Raw genomic sequence first — 19,887 nt, 5'->3', positions numbered from 1 at the left:
AATTCTCTGGTTTCCAAGGGCTTTTTAGAGATCCTGGCTGAAAGCAGCAGGGAGCAGGGAGTAATACTGCCCGAAATAAAATTCTGAAGCATATAAACCCTGAAGGACATTGTATTTTGCGGGTCTAGAAAAATAAGCCGAGGTTCCAGTTAAGTCCTTCACCATAATAGCCAGTGCCTACCTCCAGGCGTGAGAGTCATGCCCCTGTGTCACTTGCAGAGGCCAGAGTGCCACTCAGAGACCGGAGTGCCACTCGTGGGCTGTCAGACCCACTGAGGCAGTGTGGTATTACCTTCCCCAAGCTGACAAGTGGGCACCGTGGCATTTTCAGGCTGACGGTTCAGAGGCAATACCTGCACTTCCACTGGATTCTTGGCATTGTGGGGGCTCACAGCTCCTGAAAAAACAGCCTGGAACTGCCAGAGAGGCTTGGAGGTCACCGTCTTTTCAGTCAGTGGCTGTGGTTTGAGGTTCTTGTACCTAAGCTTCACCTGAACCAACAGCCTTCACCCTTCTAAAGGCTCAATACCTGATTCTTCCTCACTTACAGAAGCCCTAAAGGTATTAAATATCTGTTAAAGTGGCCAAGCAGTGGGTTTCATGTCATTTTGCACCTGAGCTTTTGTGTTGCATTGTCTGCCAAAGGGAAACACTATCTTCTCCGGTCCAAAATGACTCTCAATACTCAAGTCAGTCAGACGAGGAATGGCCTGGAGTTATGACAGCTCACACATAAGATACCTTTCTGGCAAGCAAGTGTCCTTCTTGCAAAATCTGTCATCAGTATATGCCCGTATCTCAGTATTTAGTCACCCCTTCGAATGGCAAAGAAATGAAAAGAATGAACAGAAACCGCCAAACCCAGGGGAAAAAATAAAACAACCAAAAGAAAACAGCTACCTAAAGCAAAACTAACCACATGGGACGACTTACGCCCCCCCCCCCCCCCCCCCCCTTCTCAAAGAGCTTATTAATCTGAATAAAAATACAATGTGGTAATTATGGGGACACCTGGCAGAGACAGCAGCTAGTGTTTGTGTAGGAAAATAGCAGTAGGTATCAAGTCGTGGTTAATCACGGAGGGACAGAACCCTTCAGCTTCTTTTCAGTGGCTTTAAGAAAGTCCGCTGTGGCCTTGCCATGTGTAAAGAATATTTTGTTCCAGTGCTGTTACGTGCTCTATTGACATTTCAGTTTAGCCTTAGAGCAAACTGCCCGTTGGAGCTTTCAGCCGCATCCCTGGCAGCAACAGCTGTTTTGCTTTCCGATTTGGTGGCTTTCCTTCGTCTTACAGTTGCAGTACCACCCCCCACCCCACCCCCCAAGCTTTTAATCGTGATAAATCTCTTCTAAATGCAGACAACTTTTTAATCTCATCCAGCTTCTTCTGGTTTCCCTGTCTGAGACAGCCTTTGTGCCAATTTCATCCTACGAGCTATGATGAGCAGCTGTTCAAAGCACTCCCTGATGCCGTAGGTGGGCTCCGAGACACGAGTGCCAGAGCTGAACTCAGTGCTAGGAAGCGGCAGGCACAGGGAGAGCAGAGCCATCTGATTTATTCTCCCATGCATTTTGCTAAGTCAGGCCTCGGAACAAGGATCAGAGCATCATTTGTACTGTGCCAGTGATAACAGATGATACGGCGGATGTTCTGTTTTCTCCCGTGGCTGGGAAGCTCATTTCTCTTTACCAGGGTGAAGTGTTCTGCGCTTCACACAAATATGATTTCATTTTAAAAATCACTAACTAGAGCAGAGTACTGCTAGAAAAGAAGAGCAGCAGAAAATTAGGAAATATCTTCCTGCTTATTCCTAAAAGTAAAACGATGTTTGTGGGGGTTTTCAGGCAAGAAATGAAACGCAGCATCCACTATCCCATATGTTACTGCATCAAGACTTCTGTGTGGGACCAAAGCGTTGTTGCCCGAAATTTCTGAGCCTCCTTGTCCTAACTGACACGCATGGCAGGGGCGTGACATCAAAACCACTAGTAGCACCAGCAAGTGCCACATCAGGTATTTAGGACAACAGGATCATCTGCGAAGGAATTTCTTTCCACCCCTTGGTAGCAGTGTTGCGAGGAGAGGCCGGCTGCTCACGGAGCCATCTGCCTCCATCGTACCCACCTCCCCATCCCTCCTCCCCACCAGAAGCAGGCGCAAATCCGGACCGAAGCCTGAGGTGTTGATGCGCTGCAGATATGGACTGCTCAGCTGAAATAAAGCGGTACATCTCCGCTTTTCAAGTTCCCCTGCAAAATTAATTTCTTACTACATCCTACCAAGTATCCACCTGTAACTAGGCTGTCACATTCTGAAATCAAGTACCTGCCTAGTCAGCCTTTAAACCGATGGTTTTCTAATAGGTGGCTCCTCCGTTTATCTGCATTCCTCACCTTCCTGATGTTTCACAGCAGGGTGACCCACTGGGAGATCCTGCTTCCTCCGTAACAACCCACTGAACGGGGAGTCGTGGAGGAGCGTTATGGCCTGGAGCCACCTCTTGCATAAGATGTCAAATGGGAAAAGGCAGACTGATCCCCAATGTCATCCTGCCGGCGTCGGTGGGCTGGGACAGGGCTGCTTGGGTTGGAACCAGAATGTGCAAGGGAAAAGCTGCAATTCCTGGCCTCTGGCAAGCAGTAAATGAGGTGGACCATATATATATAAAAGATCTATAATAGATGCCTGGCTTTTGGTAATTAGGTATTTTAATTTGGCCATTTAGTGTTTTTAAACGTGAAGGGGTGAAGCTGTTAATGGAGATGGGGGGTGTTTGGAGGGGTGGGTGCTCTGCACACCGTCGTGGGACGCTGCCCTTGCCCGGCTGCCACCTCCCACACACGCCGGGTTCCGCCGGCAGCGCTGCCGCTGGTCACAGCGGTTACGGCTGAGCGCAGTGCCAGCCCGGCGGGGCTCCCCGGCTCCCGGGGGGGCTCTCGGGCTCCCGGCGGGGCTCCCGGCACGGCCCCTGCCCGCGGCTGGACACGCCACGGAGCCTCCCGGGAGCGGCGCGGGATCCCGCCGTGCGGAGCCGAGGGGGCGGGCGGGCAGGGCCGGTAACCCCCCCCCGGGCCGGGGCAGGGCCGGTAACCCCCCCCGGGGCAAGCATCTCGGCCGCGCAGCAGCACCCGGCCCCGCGGCTTCCCCCGCCCGGCCGCCAGCCCCGGCAGCTGCACGGAGCTCCCGGCGGCAGCCCGGGTCACGTGTGCGGGCCGTAATCCCGGCGAGGGGGTGTCATTACCGGGGGAAGGGGGCGGCGGGAGGAGGGGCTGCCGCCGCCGATGAGGGCTGAAGCCGGGAGCGCGGCCGGCTGCGGGCGAGGCGGGGGCTGCGGCCGCCGCCATGGCCTGGCCCTGCATCAGCCGGGTGTGCTGCCTGGCCCGCTTCTGGAGCCAGCTGGACAAGTCCGACCTCTCCGTGCCGCTCACCATCCACAACTACTCGGACATCGAGGAGCAGGAGGACGGGGCGGCCCAGCGCGGCGGGCCCCCCCCGCGGGGCAGCGCCCGCCCGCCCGCCCCGGCCCCCCGCCCGCCGCGGGACGCCGCCGCCGGGCAGCCGGCCGGCCGCAGGAAGGGCCGGGCGGTGGGCGCCGGGGAGCCCTTCGCGGCGGAGACCCAGTACCGGCGGGACTTCCGAGCGTGGCCCCTCCCGAGGAGGGACGCCTTCCCCTGGGTCAGCGCCAGCAGCGGCGGGAGGGACGGGGCCGCCCCCCAGCCCGCCCCGGGCCGCGCCGCCTGCGCCCTGCCCGGCAGCGGGAGGCCGGCGGCGGGCGGCTGCGGCGGCCCCGAGCAGCTGCGGCCGCGCTCGCAGCCGGACGGCGCCCACACCACCTCCTACAGGTAACCGGCCCCGCCGCCCGCCCCGGCCCGGGGGGGGGCTGCCGCCCGCGGGGGGAGCGCCGCCGCAGCGCGGGGCGGGGGTGCCGGCGGGGGGGGCTGGAACCGGGGCGGGGGGGGGCTGGAACCGGGGCGGGGGGGGGGGCGCAGCCGGTCGCCAGAGCCGGGTCGGGGCCGGCGCGGGGGCGCCGTCGGTGTGCGGGGGCGGCCGCGGGGCGCTGAGCCCTGCCCTGCCCGCTGCGCCCGGGGGGAGCGGGGGGGGCGCCCGGGGTGCAGCCGGGGGGAGCGGGGCGTGCACCCCCCCGTGCCCGGGCCGCAGTGCCCCCAACCTGGCCGTGCCCCCCCCAGCCCCCCGCCTCCTGCCCTGCAAAACTCCTGGGCTGCCCCGCTCAAGGTGAGGCACGTTACGCCTCAGAGCCTGCTCCAGGGCTCCAAACGTGCCATTTAACGGGAAAAACTGTCACCAGCCACCTTTCCCAAAGAGCCTTTAAAAATTCTTAGGAGCCTTTTACGTGGTCGGTGCCTTCCTTTCCCTGCGGGCGCTTGGCTGCTTACAGACATTTATTTTCTGGAACGAGCCATGGGGATGCGCCAGATTCGCCCCTTGTTCCCACCGGCATCCACCACGGGCGAGCGGGGACTCCAGCCCCTGCCAGGCTGCTGTCGGACACGGACACGGCGCCGCTTCCACACCATTACCGCACGCTCCCTTGTGATGGTGTTTGGCAGGTTTTAATATACCTACGAGGTATATTAATAGAGCAATTATTTTTATTCCAATAGATTCCCTAGTATTTAGATGCTTCTTATCCGTTATGTACCTGGGAGATGTTTCTCCTCATAATTGCAATTCACTGGATTATTTATCACAGCGCTTTTAAGACCAAAACGCTGGGGGCCCCGGGAAGGATTACAGCCCTGGAATACGGGGGAATGTGTTGCTGATCCCACTCCTCCCAGTGCAGGCAGCTGCCCTGCTACTAGTGCAGTTAGGGTACGGGCTCCGGAGGGATCACTGCAGTGCCTGAATTCATGCACTATCTTTTCCCTTGCTGCATCTCACAGAGCAATGGTTGTTTTTGAGGAAAAGCGCTTTTCAATTGCAAAGCAGCGCAGGAATTACTTCAGAGAAGCCCGCCTCGAGCAAGCCTAGCCAGGTGTGTGTTTCAGACACACATCCATCTCCACGTTGAGGTCGTAGCCTGACCCCAGAGCAGGGTGCGTTAGCCTGCATTAGAGCTGCAGCTTCCCTACGGCTGTTGCAGTGCTCAGCAAGGAGCCCCTTCTCGCAGCCTTCCTCCCTCGGCCGTGACTGTTCTTACACAGAGCTCTCGGCTAGTCTTGGAAGAGCAAGAAGTTTACGTATCGCACAACAAAGTACCAACACGCAAATCAAAACAAGTTTCCCACAAAGTAAGACTTCAAGGGAGTTGAGGAACTCCTCGCGGCTGACAGGAGGAGAGGTGCGGGATGAGGATGGAGGCACAGGGCAGGGCAGCCACAGCAGCGCAAGGTTCTCACATGAAGTCCTTAAGCTGTTGGAAGGTGGTACGGTTACAACTAGTGCAGACAGAACTATACGAGGCAAACCACCTTCATCTTATTCCGGTAACTGCCCACAGTTTCTCTGAATTATCACCTCTCACAACATTGCAAATTTAATGCCACCCAGCACACCAGAGTCACAACAAGCAGCAGGAGAAAAGTCCGCAACAGCTTCACAGGCTGCAGAGAGTCTATTTAGATTTTGATTTGTTCCTTTTTTCCTTTCCAGAACAACTAACCAGGTACTTGGCAGAGTTACAGGCATTTTCAGTTACGCTTGGGGCACTGGGTTTGCATTTGGTGGCTTTGGTCACGCCGCAGCCCCAGGAGCAGTGCCGGGGTCTGTGGCAGGGCAGGCATCATCCCCAGCACACCCGCCTCCTGCGAGTCAGGCACTCGCAACCACAGCGACACCGCCACCACCACGGCTCAGCCCTCCTTTCCTCTTACCTCCTGGTTTTCCAAAGGCAGCGTTGCAGTCTGCAGACGTTTATCTTCAGGAAGCAGCTGAACAGCAGCGTTATGCGTTGATGTTCTTCATCATCCTCCCTGTTGAAGGCCAGAAGGATGCTGCTTGTGTGTTAAGCCATCCCTGGGTGGCCGCACGGGCCCCGCTGCTCCAGGCTGTGCCCACCCACAGGTGTGGGTGAGGGGCAGGTCAGCTGTGCTAGAAGCAGGGCTGGGTGGCTGTTAACAGGAGCAGCTGATGAAGGCTGGTGAAGCACGTTATGTCTTTAAGGGATTTGGCAAAAAGGGAGAGTGTCCCCTGCACAGAGACATGCAGGCAGGGACCGAGGCAGGTGGATGGTTAGAGAGGAGCCAAGGTGTGGGAAGCACTTTTTTGGTTATTTATGGTGACTCTCATTTCCTTGCTAGGAAGACCCTTGGGGAGATTCCCCCTTTTCTGCTGTTGCAGGAGTATCAGCCCTTCCCTGTGGCTCTGCCTGGGAGCAGGGAGGGTGGCCCTGGGGAGCCGTGCCCGCTCCTACAAGGAATGGGTCCGTGGAGCCTGGTGTGCCACTTGCCCACCATGAAGGCTGTGCTGCAGGACGGGCTCCTGGTGGCCAGCAGCCCCCGGCTGCGCTCTGTGACCCTGCCTGGGCCTGCTGCATGCGAAAGAGAAAAGGTCTTAAGGCGGGGAAGGACTGGGCTTGAGCAGGACAGTGCAGAAAAGTTGGGGTTGATGCATGGTCCGCTCCAGGCTTTCACAAGCAGTAGTGGTTTTATTGCTTAATTCTGTAAGGTGCTAGGTGGGTTTTTTTAAGGTTTTGTGCTTTGCTGCTTTTTAATCCTGGGATGCTGATTGCAGGGTTCTACCACAACACAGCCTGTTGTGTGTTTCTGTGAAGCACCCAAGTGTCTCGGTGAGACCCTGGTAACGTTCAGCACCGTTTGGTTTGACAGGCTTTTGTGCATCAGGGCACTGCTCCCCTGAGACTTCATTCTGCAAGTTTCTGTTACATCTTCTCTCCGCACTCTTTTATTTTATTTTTTTTTTTTTTTTAAGCTCAGAAGGGAACTGGGCTGCATACAAAACTGGCTGTACATGGTGCAGCCAGCCAGCCTGACCCGGCGCTTCCCAGAACAAAACAAGCTTCCAGGATCAGTGACCAAGACCAATCCCATTCCAAGTGACTTCTGCAGGAACTTTTCCATAAGCAGCAGAAGGATAAAGGCGGAGGGGGTGTTGGAAGAATACCTGTACCTGTGAGGAGGAAAAGTTATTTTTAATTTTGAAAGAATATCTCTGTATAGAGCAGAGGGACAGCACAGCTGCCTGCCCTCCAAACTATTGCCCCATGTCCCCAGATCTTTGGGGTGGCTCCTGTCTCCAGTCCCTGGATTTCAGCTGGAGTTCTGCAGGGTCTGACTGAAGTCAAACCCCAGCTGGGCTACCCGAGGGGGAGCTGAGGTGACAGGCTGAGGCAGGTGGATACAAGCCGCACTTGAAAGGCTAAAATGGGATGTGCTCCAACTGTGTAAAGATCCCAGGGACTGCTGCAGAGGCTTGCAAAAGATTACACCTTCCTTGATGCTGGAGGAGGCAGGAGGGAGTGCTGAGCGGCCCCCTCTGCATCTTCCCACGGGTTTGTCCTTTGGGGTCACGCAAGTGGCTTCTCCCTTCCAGCAGCAAGTTGCAGGTGCTGTGTACTCCTGGCTCTGCACAGGAGTAATGGTACTGCTAGGTCCTGATTGCATTTAGCAGACACTTTAGGAATAGGTAAGTGCTTTCCTTAACTCCCTTCTACAGTGGACGAGACAAGCTGGTGCTGTCAGCAGGTATCTCCAGCTGGCTCTGTTCTCTGGATGTCATCTTACCTTGTTAGAAGGTGACGGGGATGAAGGCACAACCTCCCTGCTGGGGCTGGTATTGCTGGGAGGAGAGCCCCGGTCCAGGCTCAGCTGTACTTCCTTCAGTCACTCCAGACCTCAGTTTCCCCTTCGGTAACCTGCCAGCTTTTGGAAAGCACTTCAGCGTGTAAGTGAAAACGTGGCAGCAGCGCTGTGAGCGATGGTTTTGGCTGCTCTTCCCCCACCCGTTGGCTTTGCTTGTATTAGCGCTCGGGGAAGGGGAGTTTCTGTGACATGCACAGCGCCAGGTCTCTGCAGTCGGTGTTTCTGCGCTATGAGTGTTTTGAGCAGGCGCGAGAGTCGAGAGCGCCCAACTTGTTTGCAGGTGGGAGTCAGAGCAGTAAAGCAAACCAGACCGGGGGCTTTGGATCAGCAGGGTTTCTTGCTTGCCCAGAGCGAGCAGTTTTGTTTCAATGAAGACACATAAAGAACTGGGGTCAGTAAGTGGAAAGGGCCTGATGTGCCATTGCTAATGATTTTGGGAATAGAGGGGTAGAAGATCCTTCAGCAAACTGAACTCCCACCTTCCTGCACGAGTGTTCAGCACGTGCTGTTTGTTGCGCCCTGCCCGTGGGGCAGAATCCTCCTACCAGGGGAGATGCTGCTGAACGAAGGGGAAAGACGCTTTTCCCCATAACTATGGATGCAGTCACAGAGCTCGTTGCTTGGCTGCCTGTGCTATGCACCTGCCTTCAAAGCATGCTTGTGCAGAAGGGCAAGGTGAGCTGTGGTGATTGCTTCTCATTGAAAAGCATCTTAGTGCAGTTGTGCAGAAGAAATCAGAGGAAACACTTGCACTCGTGTTCAGCATATGGGATTGTGGCACACACCTGAGCTGGCAGGGTTAATAGTACTGCGTATGAGGAGCTCCATCCTTGATCCTTAAAAGATATTTAAATGAATGCTTATCCTCAATAATAAGAGTAAAGCTTTTGTAATCAAGACTTACAGTTATCTTGACATTCTTAAGTATCTTGCTGCTTGGGGAAATTAATACTGAAGCCCCTGGTTTTGACGCTATTTAAGAAGTAAGCTTGCTTGGTGCAGGCGTTGGGATGGATCCAGAGACTCGCAGTGCGCTGCATAGCCTGGCTGGGGGAGGGGAGGGCTTGGGGGGGGGACAGAGGCGTGGGAGGAAAGAGCGAGGGGGGCTGGAAACAGAGGCTTAAGAGAGAATGTTTGTTGTGCGAAGTACACTGCAGAACTGCAAGGGGGGAGATTCAAAGCTATTGCGTAAAGGTAGGAGGAATTTTCTCTACTCAAAGTGTATCCAAACTTACATTAGAGGGAAAGAATGGGAAGTGGGATAATGCCAGAAGCCAAGACCCTCAGAGCTGCCCAGAGCCCCCAACTCACAGGGCTCCACTGAGGGGGAAGCGGCTGCCTGTCCCAGCACACCACTGGGAGTGCTCCCCCCTCGGGGGTCTGTCTGTGAGCAGAGCGAGTTCCCCAAACTCCCCCTAAGACAGCGCTCTGAGACTTCAGGGCGTTCTCCTGGCCTTTCAGTCCAGTCTTATTTGTTGCTTCTTCCCTGTGAGCTAAGAGCCGCTCTGACTACTGCCTGACCTTGGTACACTGAGAGCCGGGGTGGGAAGCAGCCAGGGGTCTTCTGTGTCCCTCCTCTCTGATCCCTGCCTGCTGGTCTTTACCCCTCTAGGTTTTTTCCTATCAGCTTTTCCTTTCCCCCATGTCTGTCCTGGCGCCGTGCTCTTTGCCTGGATCGGGGAAGGGGCACAATCTGCTCCTGTGCCCAAGGCTTGAAAGGGCCCCCAGCCACCCCACCGGTGTCGGACATGGCTCAGAGAAAGGCAGTGTAACCGCTCCATCACCCGGGAGGGCTCCTGGCTTTGTCCATCGCGCAGAGCTCTTGCTGCTGCCTCCGTGGCTCGTAACATTTGCGGCCCACCGCTGACGAGGAGATGTGGCAGCAGCCTGGTCCCTGCAGGGCTTTGCCGTGGGCACCCTCAGCCCATCCTCTGGGAGAGCGAAGGAGAACTGCCCCCCTGAAGTGGCAGAGGCACGGCCGTGCCAGGAGTGGGCGAGGAGCCGTGTCCTGAAAGGAGAGAGGTTTCACACCCCACACCCTCTGCCCGAAGCCTGGCGCGACGGCCTGGCTTCCCCCGCAGGCACTGTGGGCAGCCTGTGCTTTGGAAAGGCACTAAGGGACCCCCAGGCTGCGCACCCCTTTCCTTCTGAAGGGAAAACGGGACGAATGCTCGTTATGCTGCTTCTCTCTCACGGGCGTGCTGGGTAGGAGAAGCAGGAGGGCAGCAGCAGGATGAATGCGGAGTGGCTCGGGCAGTGTGGCTCGGAGTTACGTTCGGCTACACAGAATCAGCCTTTTTCTCCATTTCTTAAATGAGAAATGGGATTGTAATGCAGCAGCTCACAATCATGTGAAGCAAACCATGCCATAAAGATGAAGTACTAAAATGATGGTACAGCTGTGATGGCACTGGTGGTGTACTGCGGGGCAAAGGAACGCTATAAATGCTGTAGGTGAATCCGGCTGGAGATGGCAGCCCCAGCATCACAAACAGCACCGTCTGTATTTCTACCTTCTGCCTCCCCATGCCCAACAGAAACGCTCTCCAGCTCAGTGAAGTTAAAAAGCTTTCTAAGTTTGATTTTCACCAGATCAGTGAAATAAAAAAAGAGTTTGCATGCGGCTTTCTCTGCAAGGCCCGAAGACATTTGTGAAGCACATGAAACGGGAAGGGCTGGAGGCAGCACAGGGGCCGGCAGCCGCGTGGGTCGTGGCACCCAGCAGCTTGAGCTGCAGCAGCAGCATGTTGTGTTTGGAAGGAACAGAAGGACCAATCCTGGATCCATCATTCCCAAATCACGCCCTGAAGTCTGCGAGGCCACTCGGTGAATTGTGGTGGGAGCATCTCCCCCCGCAGCCTGACCCCCTGTGGATGCTGTCTGACAGCCCTGGTCCAGGCAGTCCTGCTCATCCGGGAAGGGAGATGGCACACACACAGCGCTCTTCAAAGCTGGGCTTCGTAGTAACCCCCTGGTAATTGACAGTCCAACGCGTTGTGGTTTTTTTTGTTGTTGTTCCTGGCATATACTAATAGCTGTGCTCCCACTTGCTCCATTTCTCATCACCACTGGGGGTTAAACTGGGTCCCCGCTCCCCCCACCACACTGACCCAGACCTTTCCCTCCAGGCACATCCCAGCATATTACAAAAGAAACACCTTTCCCCAGGCCCTATTAACTGACTATGAGAAACAGCAAAGAAACAATCTACAAAGCAGTGATTTATGCGATCAAAGTTGTTCCACAGACTAACAGGGCATCCACCTGCAAAAAGCTGCTGCTTATTCCTTCCTGGAGTGAGTCGGTGGTAAAGAAGCCACAGTGTTCAAAAAGAAGCCTTTCCCTTTTGATCTCCACGATTTTAAAGTCTGCATACAACTTAGGAGGCCTTTTTCCTTTCACAACCCCAGTGCTTTAGTACTTACAAGTACCACTGGGTCATTTCTATTCCTGCAGATCAAAAATCTCACCTCTAGGTTGTAACAGTGGAGAACAAAACAGAACCTAAAGAGAGCCTGGACATGGAGTTATGGGCCTGGAGGCTAGTTCCCCTCCGCTGCAGGTCCCTGCGGCCCCAAAGTAACCTGACTGCTGCTGTCTGGGGACAAGGGGAGGAGGAGGGATACGGCAGGAAGGACGAAGATGACGTCTCCAGCAGCAACAGCCAATGCCTCTCACGTCCATCCCCAGCAGCAGCTGGATGGCATGTCACCCTCTGCCCTTCTCCATGCCATTTTGCTAATTGCTTCTCCCACCATCCTGTTCTCCTGCCAATAAGTGCTACCGGTGTGATCCGGGACCGCGCAGCACCCGCCGTGCCTGTGGGGAAGGGAGGGAGAGGCAATGCACCGGCTGAGCCGGGCGTGATGCTTCCTCAAGCACAGGGAGCGAGTGTTGCGCCAGGGAGCACAAGGGGGAGGAGGACTAAACCTTGACACCTTGAGCGAAGTAACGTTAAGGACACGTCATCCCCCTTCCCCAGGCGCTGGGTGGCTCATGCATCTTGACTCCACTCGTGACTCCAAGGCTGATGTCAAGTCACCGAACTCTGCCGGGGCTCGCGTTCCTGCTGGCTCTTGGCTGTACAGCGGGAGACGGGGGCAGTGTCCCGCAAGCTGAAAGACAGAGTGACTTTAGTTAGCTGTACTTTCTGCACCAGGGGTTATAATTTTCTTGTTTCAAGTTCCCCAGCTCCCAGAGGAGGTAAGTCGGCTCTGTTTTGCCCAGCCCTTCCCAGGGGCTCAGAGTCCTGCGTTTGCACAGGGGGAGATCGGAGATCCCGATGATTCCAAACAAGAAGCGCCGCTGTGGGTCTGAGCCATGACTGTCTGCCCTCACGTTTCTGTTTCTGTTTCCGTGGGTGAAGGCAGCATCTCCTCACTGCACGTAGGTGCCTCAAAAGGCGTTTTGGCCATCCAAAGGCTGAGAGGAGAACAGTTTGGCTTCCAGCCAAAGCGAGGGCCCCATGATCCAAAAGGGCTGCATTTGGGGACCTGCCAAATCAGCAAATGATCTGCTACAAAGCAGCGGGACGGCGCTGGCCGCGGAGCCGGGTGACACAGGCATTCATTGAAAGCCGGGGAGGCACTCCATTGCAACAGAACGCAGCGGGGAGACGGGCTGGCACGAGGAGGAGTGGTTAGGAATGGATGCCACCAGCATCCTTGAGGCAGTCCGGCTTTATGTGGGGTGGCAGGTTCCAGTTCCTAGAAGCAGCTGGGATGTAATTGGTGGCTTTGTACCATTTTGCTGGTCTTTTGCCCAGTAGCTGTTGTGCCCTGCCTCCAGCTGTGCGGCACAGCAGAGGTCAGATTTAACTCTTAACTCGGCCTTCACACGTGCCTGGGATTCCCTGCTGAAAGGTTGCCTTCCCGGGGCATCGCTTGGCCAAAATCACCTTTCTGCAAAGGAGCTTCCTTATCCTGAGCAGCAGGAGCTGCACCGGGAGAGCTGTGCAGGCACCTACCTGCTGCCCGAGCAAGCCTGAACAGCAAGGTGCGGGGAAGGCTCAGCATGGGGAGAGCGAACCGAGCACAGGCAATGCTTGCAGTGCACGTAAACAGCCCTGACAGGGGCTTGGTTTTGCTTTCTGGAAGCTCTTCCGTAAAGCACTATCTGTTACTGGGTGGATTTAAGAACTCACCCCACCTTTGGTCAAGCTGGCACGCCGCTGTCAGCCCCGGCCGCAGGCTCCTGCCTGTTCCCTTGTGCCTGTGCCCGTACGCCTCTGTCCTGGCAGCAAACTCTGTCAAGAAACAGTTACTTATTTTTTTTGTACTTTATGTTATATATATTTATATATATGTAAATAAATATAAATATATATAATTATATATATTTGTATTAATATTAATATTTTGTATTAATATTTCTGCTTGACTTAAACACGGTCCAGGGTCATACCCTCTATCTACAAATCAACCAAGAAAAGAGGCAGCATTTTAAGGTCGAGTTTATGTTTAGAAATCAAGCATAAACCAGGCAGTGGATATTTTGGTAATATATTTAAAGGGATCAGGAGCAAACTACACATTCTAAAATAATACTCCATACTTAGACATTTTAGATAAGATTTTAAAAAGAGGAATTTGCAGCTACTATCAAAATAGCAAATAGCATGCTTGGGAAGAATTAAAATCAGAGAGGCTGTGATCAAAGCTAAGCCCGGCACATTAAAACACAACCTATTTCCCTCGCCTGGATGTGGCTCAGGACTTGATCTTGTTTGACCCTGCGTATAAGCAGCTAGTGAGATGCAGTTGTTATTTAAGTATGCCGGGGTATAAACATAAAATTGTCCCACCTTGCTTAGCTGCCTCCCCTTTGGTTACAGACGCCGCCTGAGCTTGTTGCCAGAGACGCAAACACGAGCAGAGCAGGCTTCTCTCTTCGGAGAGCAGATGAGCCAGCTCAGCTCACCTGGCTGCTGCTGCCGCATCCCAAAAGTCCTCACGGAGGGGGCATTAGTAAAGCCTGTTTGTGACAAGAGGTGCAGAGAAGCAGAGGGAAGCGTGACAAGAGGTGCAGAGGGAAAGCTGCAGGAGGGAGCGGGCAGCAGAGCTGAGCCAGACCCTGCCACACTGCTCGGCAGCGTGCGCGAAACGTGTGCTGCCCGTTTCTCAGATGTCACTGCTCCCAGGCTAAGTCAGCCAAGTGCCGCCTTCTCAGGCATCATCAAGCAAAGTCAAAGCACTTGCCCCCATCTGAAGGAAAATCATCAGCGGAAGCATCTGCCAGCTGAGGTGGCATCTCCTGCGGATGCGTTTCAGACCAGGTTGCCACAGCTGCGAGCACAGCACACACCGGCCAGCGTGCCCGCTGTCACCAGAGCTAGGGCCACGTAGGGACCGCCGGCAGCCTCCCTCCGCACGCGTGAGCAAGGCACTCGCGGCCCCAGACCACAACGTTTTACGCTGTAGGTGCCCGACGAGCCAGTGTTTTACATTGTAAGTGGTCAAGGAGCTATCAAGCAAAAAGTAACCCTGACTTTTTCTTACCCAGGAGGAAAGCACCAAGCAGCTCTGGGGGAGGGCACATTTTGCCGGGAATAAAGGAAGAGCTAAGTCAGGGCAGCAGTCAGCCCCGGCTGTGCCCTGCCGCATCTTGCAGCCTGGGCTGTCTGACCAAGGCGGGCCTCTGGGCACAGGTTGTCTTTTATTCTCGGTGTGCCTTAGACATGCTCAGCCTTACGAGCTGATCGTAACCAGCCTTGCCTTCTGGCTGTGCAACCATCCTGAGCAGAAGTACCCCTGTGAGTATGTTGCATCTTACAAGTTCTTCTGTCTTGACAATCTCATTTCAGGCAAGAGTATCGCCCATGGACCGGAGCAAAACCATCCAAGCCTATAAAGACAAAGCAAGGCTTCACTATCCCGGAAGACCATTTTGTTCAGGAAACAAGCTACAAGGCAGATTTTAAGGTAATTAACATTTTTTAAATTCCTGGATTTTTTAAAATCCCAGTGTCAATGTGAGTAAAGGATGCATCAGGAGCTACTCATTTTTTTTATCGATGTGGTGCGTGTAGCATAAAGCCATGTCCTCACTGACCACTCTTGTCACTGCCTGTCAGGTAACGTGGCCATCCCTTGCTTTCAGAGGGATGTGTTAGAGCTGTCATACCGTGACTTACCATAATTCAGCCCGAGACCAGGATTTTAAACTGCATGACAGTCAGGGAGTTAGGATTCCCTCCACTGGATACCCTACGTACAAGGTGTGCGTACCTCTCTCTCCGTGCAAGGTGCATCGCACACCCCTGCGCACACGCAGAGCGCTCAGCGTGCGCTAGCGTTAGGGCTGTAGCACAAGATGAAACCTCTGGTGCTAACACTGGCCATGGACAGGGGTGTTTGCACAGGAATGTTTGCAGATCGCTAAGGAACAGCACCCACCCGGACAGGACAGACCCCCCAGCAGCAGCTGCCCCCGCTGCCAGTGCTGAGGGGGACACAGCTGTGGAAGCAGCCGCACAGGTCCTGGGCCTCTGAGGCTTCCTCGGCATTTTTCTGCAAGTTTCTACAACCAGCGTAAGATCGTTTTCTTGATGAAATACATCTCAGCATTGCTAAAAATCCCACAAGGGAATGTTCTCTCTGTACCCAGCGTTCTCCCTGGCAGGGCCCCGCTTGCTCCCCGTCCCCACAGGGAAGCAAAGCGCATGCCAACGAGGCTCTGCTTTAGCTGCTTTTTGCTCTGGTTTAGCTGCTTTTTGCATCAGACCACCAAAGAGAACAGCACTTCACACAACCAGCCACTAAAGCCATGCGCAGGCTGCGCTGAATGACTTGGAAAGCAGAGCTGGGGCGGAATTCCCCAGCTGCGGCGTGCTGTGCCAGTATGGGTAACGGCAGCTACTCCAGGGCCAAGTGCAAAAAGTAAATCTTTGCCTTGGAGAAGGCAAGAAAGGAGTGTTTAATCAGCAGAGAGCCAAGTGCCTTGTCCGCAGAGGATTGCTGGCACACTGCTGCGACAGGGCACACGATGGGTATATCCAGCTCCACTGAAAGTGGGACAGTGACCTCAGGCAAAACAGAATTGGCAAACCTCACCCGACTCCCTCCTTGCTCTGAATAGTCTGGGCTGCTCACTGTGGTGCAGCAACGGCATAGAGGGTATTTAACCCTAAACCTTGTATTTTGACCCTGCAGGGGTAAATATAGTGTCTTCCTATTTGGCAGATAGGATGCAAAGGAGAGGGTCCTAGAGGAACCCCTCCAAGTCCCCATACCAGGTCTCAAGGAAGGGAAAGAGAAGACTGGCATCCCAGACACAAAGACACGCCACCACGGATGCGGCACTCCAGACCGTGCAAGCAAAGATCCCGGTTCCTGGAGCCCCAGGGTACCACCACGGCCCCTCTGGCAGACACCGTGGGGAAGGTGTAGTCTGGAACGAAGGTGGTGCCGAGGAGCCACCAGTTCAAAGAGAAGTCAGCCTCTCCCTGGTTTACGCTCAGCCACTGGGACTTTCCCTCTTGCCTGAAGCCCACGGCTTTGGCTGGACACCCGGGAGTCAGGCGTACGCTGTGTCCCAACAGCCTGCAGGGAAGACCCAGAGCGCTGGTGCTCCCCAGCTCCTGAGCTGTGCACAGGCTGCTTGTGACACTCCTCCTGTTCCTTAGCGTGTCAGATGCATCTCCAGAGGAATGGAAATATCAGAGCAATGAAACAACAACAAACAAGTCGATAGCTTTCCCTGCGCTGCCTTTGCCTGTGCAGCTAAGGCTGGTCCTGTCCCAAATCCTTTGGGTTTTAAGCATTAGGGAAGACAAAAGCATGCAGGTGCCCTTCGTGCCTCCGTACAACCACAACAGCTACGCGCCACCCGGAGTTCTGGCTCCACAGGCGTCAGAAAGAGCAACCTCTGTTAGCTCTGCCCTTCCCAGGCTGCAGCAGTTTCCATCCTTATCCAAGTCCTTGCAAGTCCACAGCCTGGCATGGCCAGGTACCCATTTATCCCCTGCAGGTACCCGAGGTGCGTGCCCCTGTTTGCAGCTTGTCGCCCCGTCCAGCGGAGCGCCCTGACAGACCCTGGGTGGCATCCTCCAAAAGATTGAGGACCAGGCATGCACCACTGCGGTGCCTCTCGCTGAAATCCCGCGGTGAATTCATGGTGACGTTTGTAGAGCACGTGAAGAGGGCAGCTCTCCATCCTGCAGGATGCCTGCATCCTCCAAGCCTGCCCAGCCATGGTGACCCCATCACTCCGCACCCCTCTGGGCTCCAAGGGCTGGGTTACAACGAGCCCCTCCTCGGTGGTGCAGCATCACATGTGCCCTCACATCGCCCCGTCCACCGGGGCCGGGCTCACAGACACCCAGCCAAGAGCTGGCGCTGCGGGGCAGCGGCACGTTACAGGGCAGGCAGGTCCCCGCAACGGCCCAGATCCCCCGAGCTCTCCGGTCACTCGTACCCCACGTGGCACTAATGTTTCTCTCCCCCCCTCACCCCACTAGATCCCAGAGGTGAAGACCAGGTTCTCCCCCAACCCCTCTGCTGTTTTCCAGGCGCCGTCACGGATCCTCAACGTGTGAACCCGCACCCTCCTCACACGCAGGCAGCTTAAACGCGGCGTTTCTGTTCAGATCTATCACTATGCAATTTTCATGAGGAGTGTTAAGATCAAAGGACTGGTATTATCAAAAGCAGCTTCGGCGATTAATGATATGCACCCACACACAGGCTTTCTGTTAACACAACAAACCGCAAAGCGCTTGGTTCAAAACTGGCAAAACGCACGGCGAGGAGCGACCTCGTTTTCCATGGGAGCAGGGTCATTCCTGCGCCAGCTGGCATCGTGTTGGGAGAGCGACTTTGGGCAGCGAAGGCAGTACTGCAGGCAGCGTCCCCATGCGTAACTACACAGGGCGGGAGGGAAAACAATCACAAGCGGGATGGATAATTAAACCCCCCCAAAAGAGGTTTATTTAGCAGCACCCTCTAAATAGGCCAGTGAAAGACAGGGAGTGTCTGGCTGACTTTTGAGCTGCTTGAGGGGTTTTGGAAATAGGACCTCAAAGGGCATCCCCAGAAATCACAGCGTCCTGAAACAGGGCTGCTCTGAACCTCCAGGGTGGTTTTAGGAGCTGGAGGAAGCCAGCATCGCTGAACTCCTAAATAAAGCTGGCGCATGCAGTGTCTCGTGGTTTTAAGGCTGGAAAGCTGGGTGCTTCCAGAACTGGTGGGCTGAGCAAGAGCGAGAGGGGACTGAGCTTCGGGAGAGACACAGCCCTGACAGTGACACGCCAGCCTGGCCGGGAGAGCACTGGTGGGCACCGCCAGCTTGGCACCTTCCAGGGTCCAGAGCATCAAAGATATTTATGTAGTCTGTATAGCTGTTAGGGTGAGTGTAAATATTGTACATGGATTTTACCTAAAGCGATGTGCGATCCTTTAACAAAAAGGACATGCTTCTACTTTCAACACATGTTAACTCTTTGCATATGCGAGGTGGAAAATATTGCCTTGAAATTCCTAAATTATTGCCTGTATATTGGTAATGCTAATGCTAGGAACAACCAGAAGCGAATGTTACTTAGGAACTCTTCTTAAAGACAAATGTCACGTAGAATGTAAGACATCCTTCATTTTTAAGATAGGCCATTTTAAGTGTCATTGCTCTAAAGCTGATTTTTTTTTAGATTAGCTTGCATTTAACTTTTGCTGAGGTACGCCTGTTTTAAGAAACCATTTTTTAGCCTTTGTCCTCAGAGACTGTAGTGAGTTTACAGTTTCTATCTGAATGACTTATGCAATATTATTAGACTACTGCTCATTTAATGGTTTTACTAATTATTTGGGGGGAAAAAATTAAAAACCTTTTACTTTATGTGTTTGCAACACATGTGTTAGCTAGAACGAAAAGAAGCTATCCTCAGACTTGAACAGGGATCAGACACTCATTCATCTGCAACGAAACAGACTTTAACGCAGGAGAATCTGTTCTTAACCTTCCTACTAGCTGAAGTCTAAGGCACATTTAATGATCTCTGGGGACTTTGCAAACATGTATGCATTGCTGTTAATTCCCATAAGAACAATTTTGGAACTGCTGGCATGTGGATAGTGTTTGGAATCCAGGCAGGCAGCATCTTCTCACTGCACCGTGTGAGAACGGAGGGATGCCACCTCTGGTCGCTGCACTAGTGGGATGAGAACAGGCACCATCCGCAGTCAGCCGTGTTGGGGTGGGACAAGGGGTGGCACTTCCCACACTCCCCTTGGACCCCAAGGAACCTACAGGAATACCAGTGCTCGCCAAAACAATTTTTCAGGAGATTCATTTTTCAGGAAATTCATTTGAAGCATTCAAACTGTACTAGAGGTTTTGCATGTTAGATGTTTCTAAGAATTCAATCTGCTTGTTTAATCTCTTTATAATGTTTTTAAGAGTTTTGTTCGAACAATTTAAGTTCATTTCAATCCTGGACTTTATTAACAGCAAAAAAAAAAGAGAAAAAAAAAGATAAATTGTCTATTCAGTATCTCTTCTTAATTCATTGTATTTCTTAAAAAAAACAACAACCCAGTTGTAAACAAACTGGTAATATAATAAGCTTGTATTTTATCAAATGGACTGGATTTAATTTAATAAATTAAAATGTATTTTGGCTATTGGTTCTTTCCCAAATATTTTTTTGTTGTAGAGCATAACCCTCGAGTATTCAGCCTTGCAGGACAATTTGTTGCTGCATTTCTCCCTCGCAGAGCAGCAGGGGCGGGGCACACAGGACAGCAAGGAAGGTGTCCAGGAGATGTGCGACAGCATTTGCAGCCGTTCCTTACGTTCCTTACCCCTCAGGCTTACCTGCTGGCACGGGCCCCTGGCAGGAATGGCTTCCAAGGCACGTTTCAAGCTGTGGCCCGACCAGGGATCTGAAAGCGCAGCTGCTTTCCAAAGGAAAGCTGTGGCTCTGCAGAATTCATAATCACTTCGGGGATTTTTCCCAGACGCTTGCAAAGGGAAAGCAAACTATTCAGCAAGCAGTCCAGTGGCGCGGAAGGGAGAAGGGGACAAACCAATGATACCAGTTTGCCACATTCACTATCGAACGCTGAGAGGCTGGATCGACCCCGATACAGGTGCCATACTCTCCAGGTCCCC

The 19,887-nt window shown here is 53.8% G+C and overlaps 1 protein-coding gene across 2 annotated transcripts; it reads left to right on the top strand.

The window, feature by feature from the left end:
- Positions 1-3,225: 3,225 nt before the first annotated feature.
- On the top strand, positions 3,226-19,393 carry MAP6D1 (MAP6 domain containing 1). Of its 2 annotated transcripts, none has more exons than XM_055817494.1 (3): positions 3,226-3,843; positions 14,585-14,702; positions 17,291-19,393. In XM_055817494.1, exons 1-3 carry the CDS (start codon positions 3,344-3,346, stop codon positions 17,315-17,317), a joined length of 645 nt encoding a protein of 214 aa, XP_055673469.1. In that variant the 5' UTR covers positions 3,226-3,343; the 3' UTR covers positions 17,318-19,393. The 2 variants fall into 2 exon arrangements, with proteins under 2 accessions (XP_055673469.1, XP_055673467.1); XM_055817492.1 differs by having other exon boundaries at positions 3,229-3,843; positions 17,240-19,393.
- Positions 19,394-19,887: the final 494 nt, after the last annotated feature.

This window comes from Falco peregrinus, chromosome 12, assembly GCF_023634155.1.
Source record: "Falco peregrinus isolate bFalPer1 chromosome 12, bFalPer1.pri, whole genome shotgun sequence".
Classification (NCBI taxonomy): domain Eukaryota; kingdom Metazoa; phylum Chordata; class Aves; order Falconiformes; family Falconidae; genus Falco; species Falco peregrinus.
This window is presented reverse-complemented; position numbering and strand designations above follow the sequence as displayed.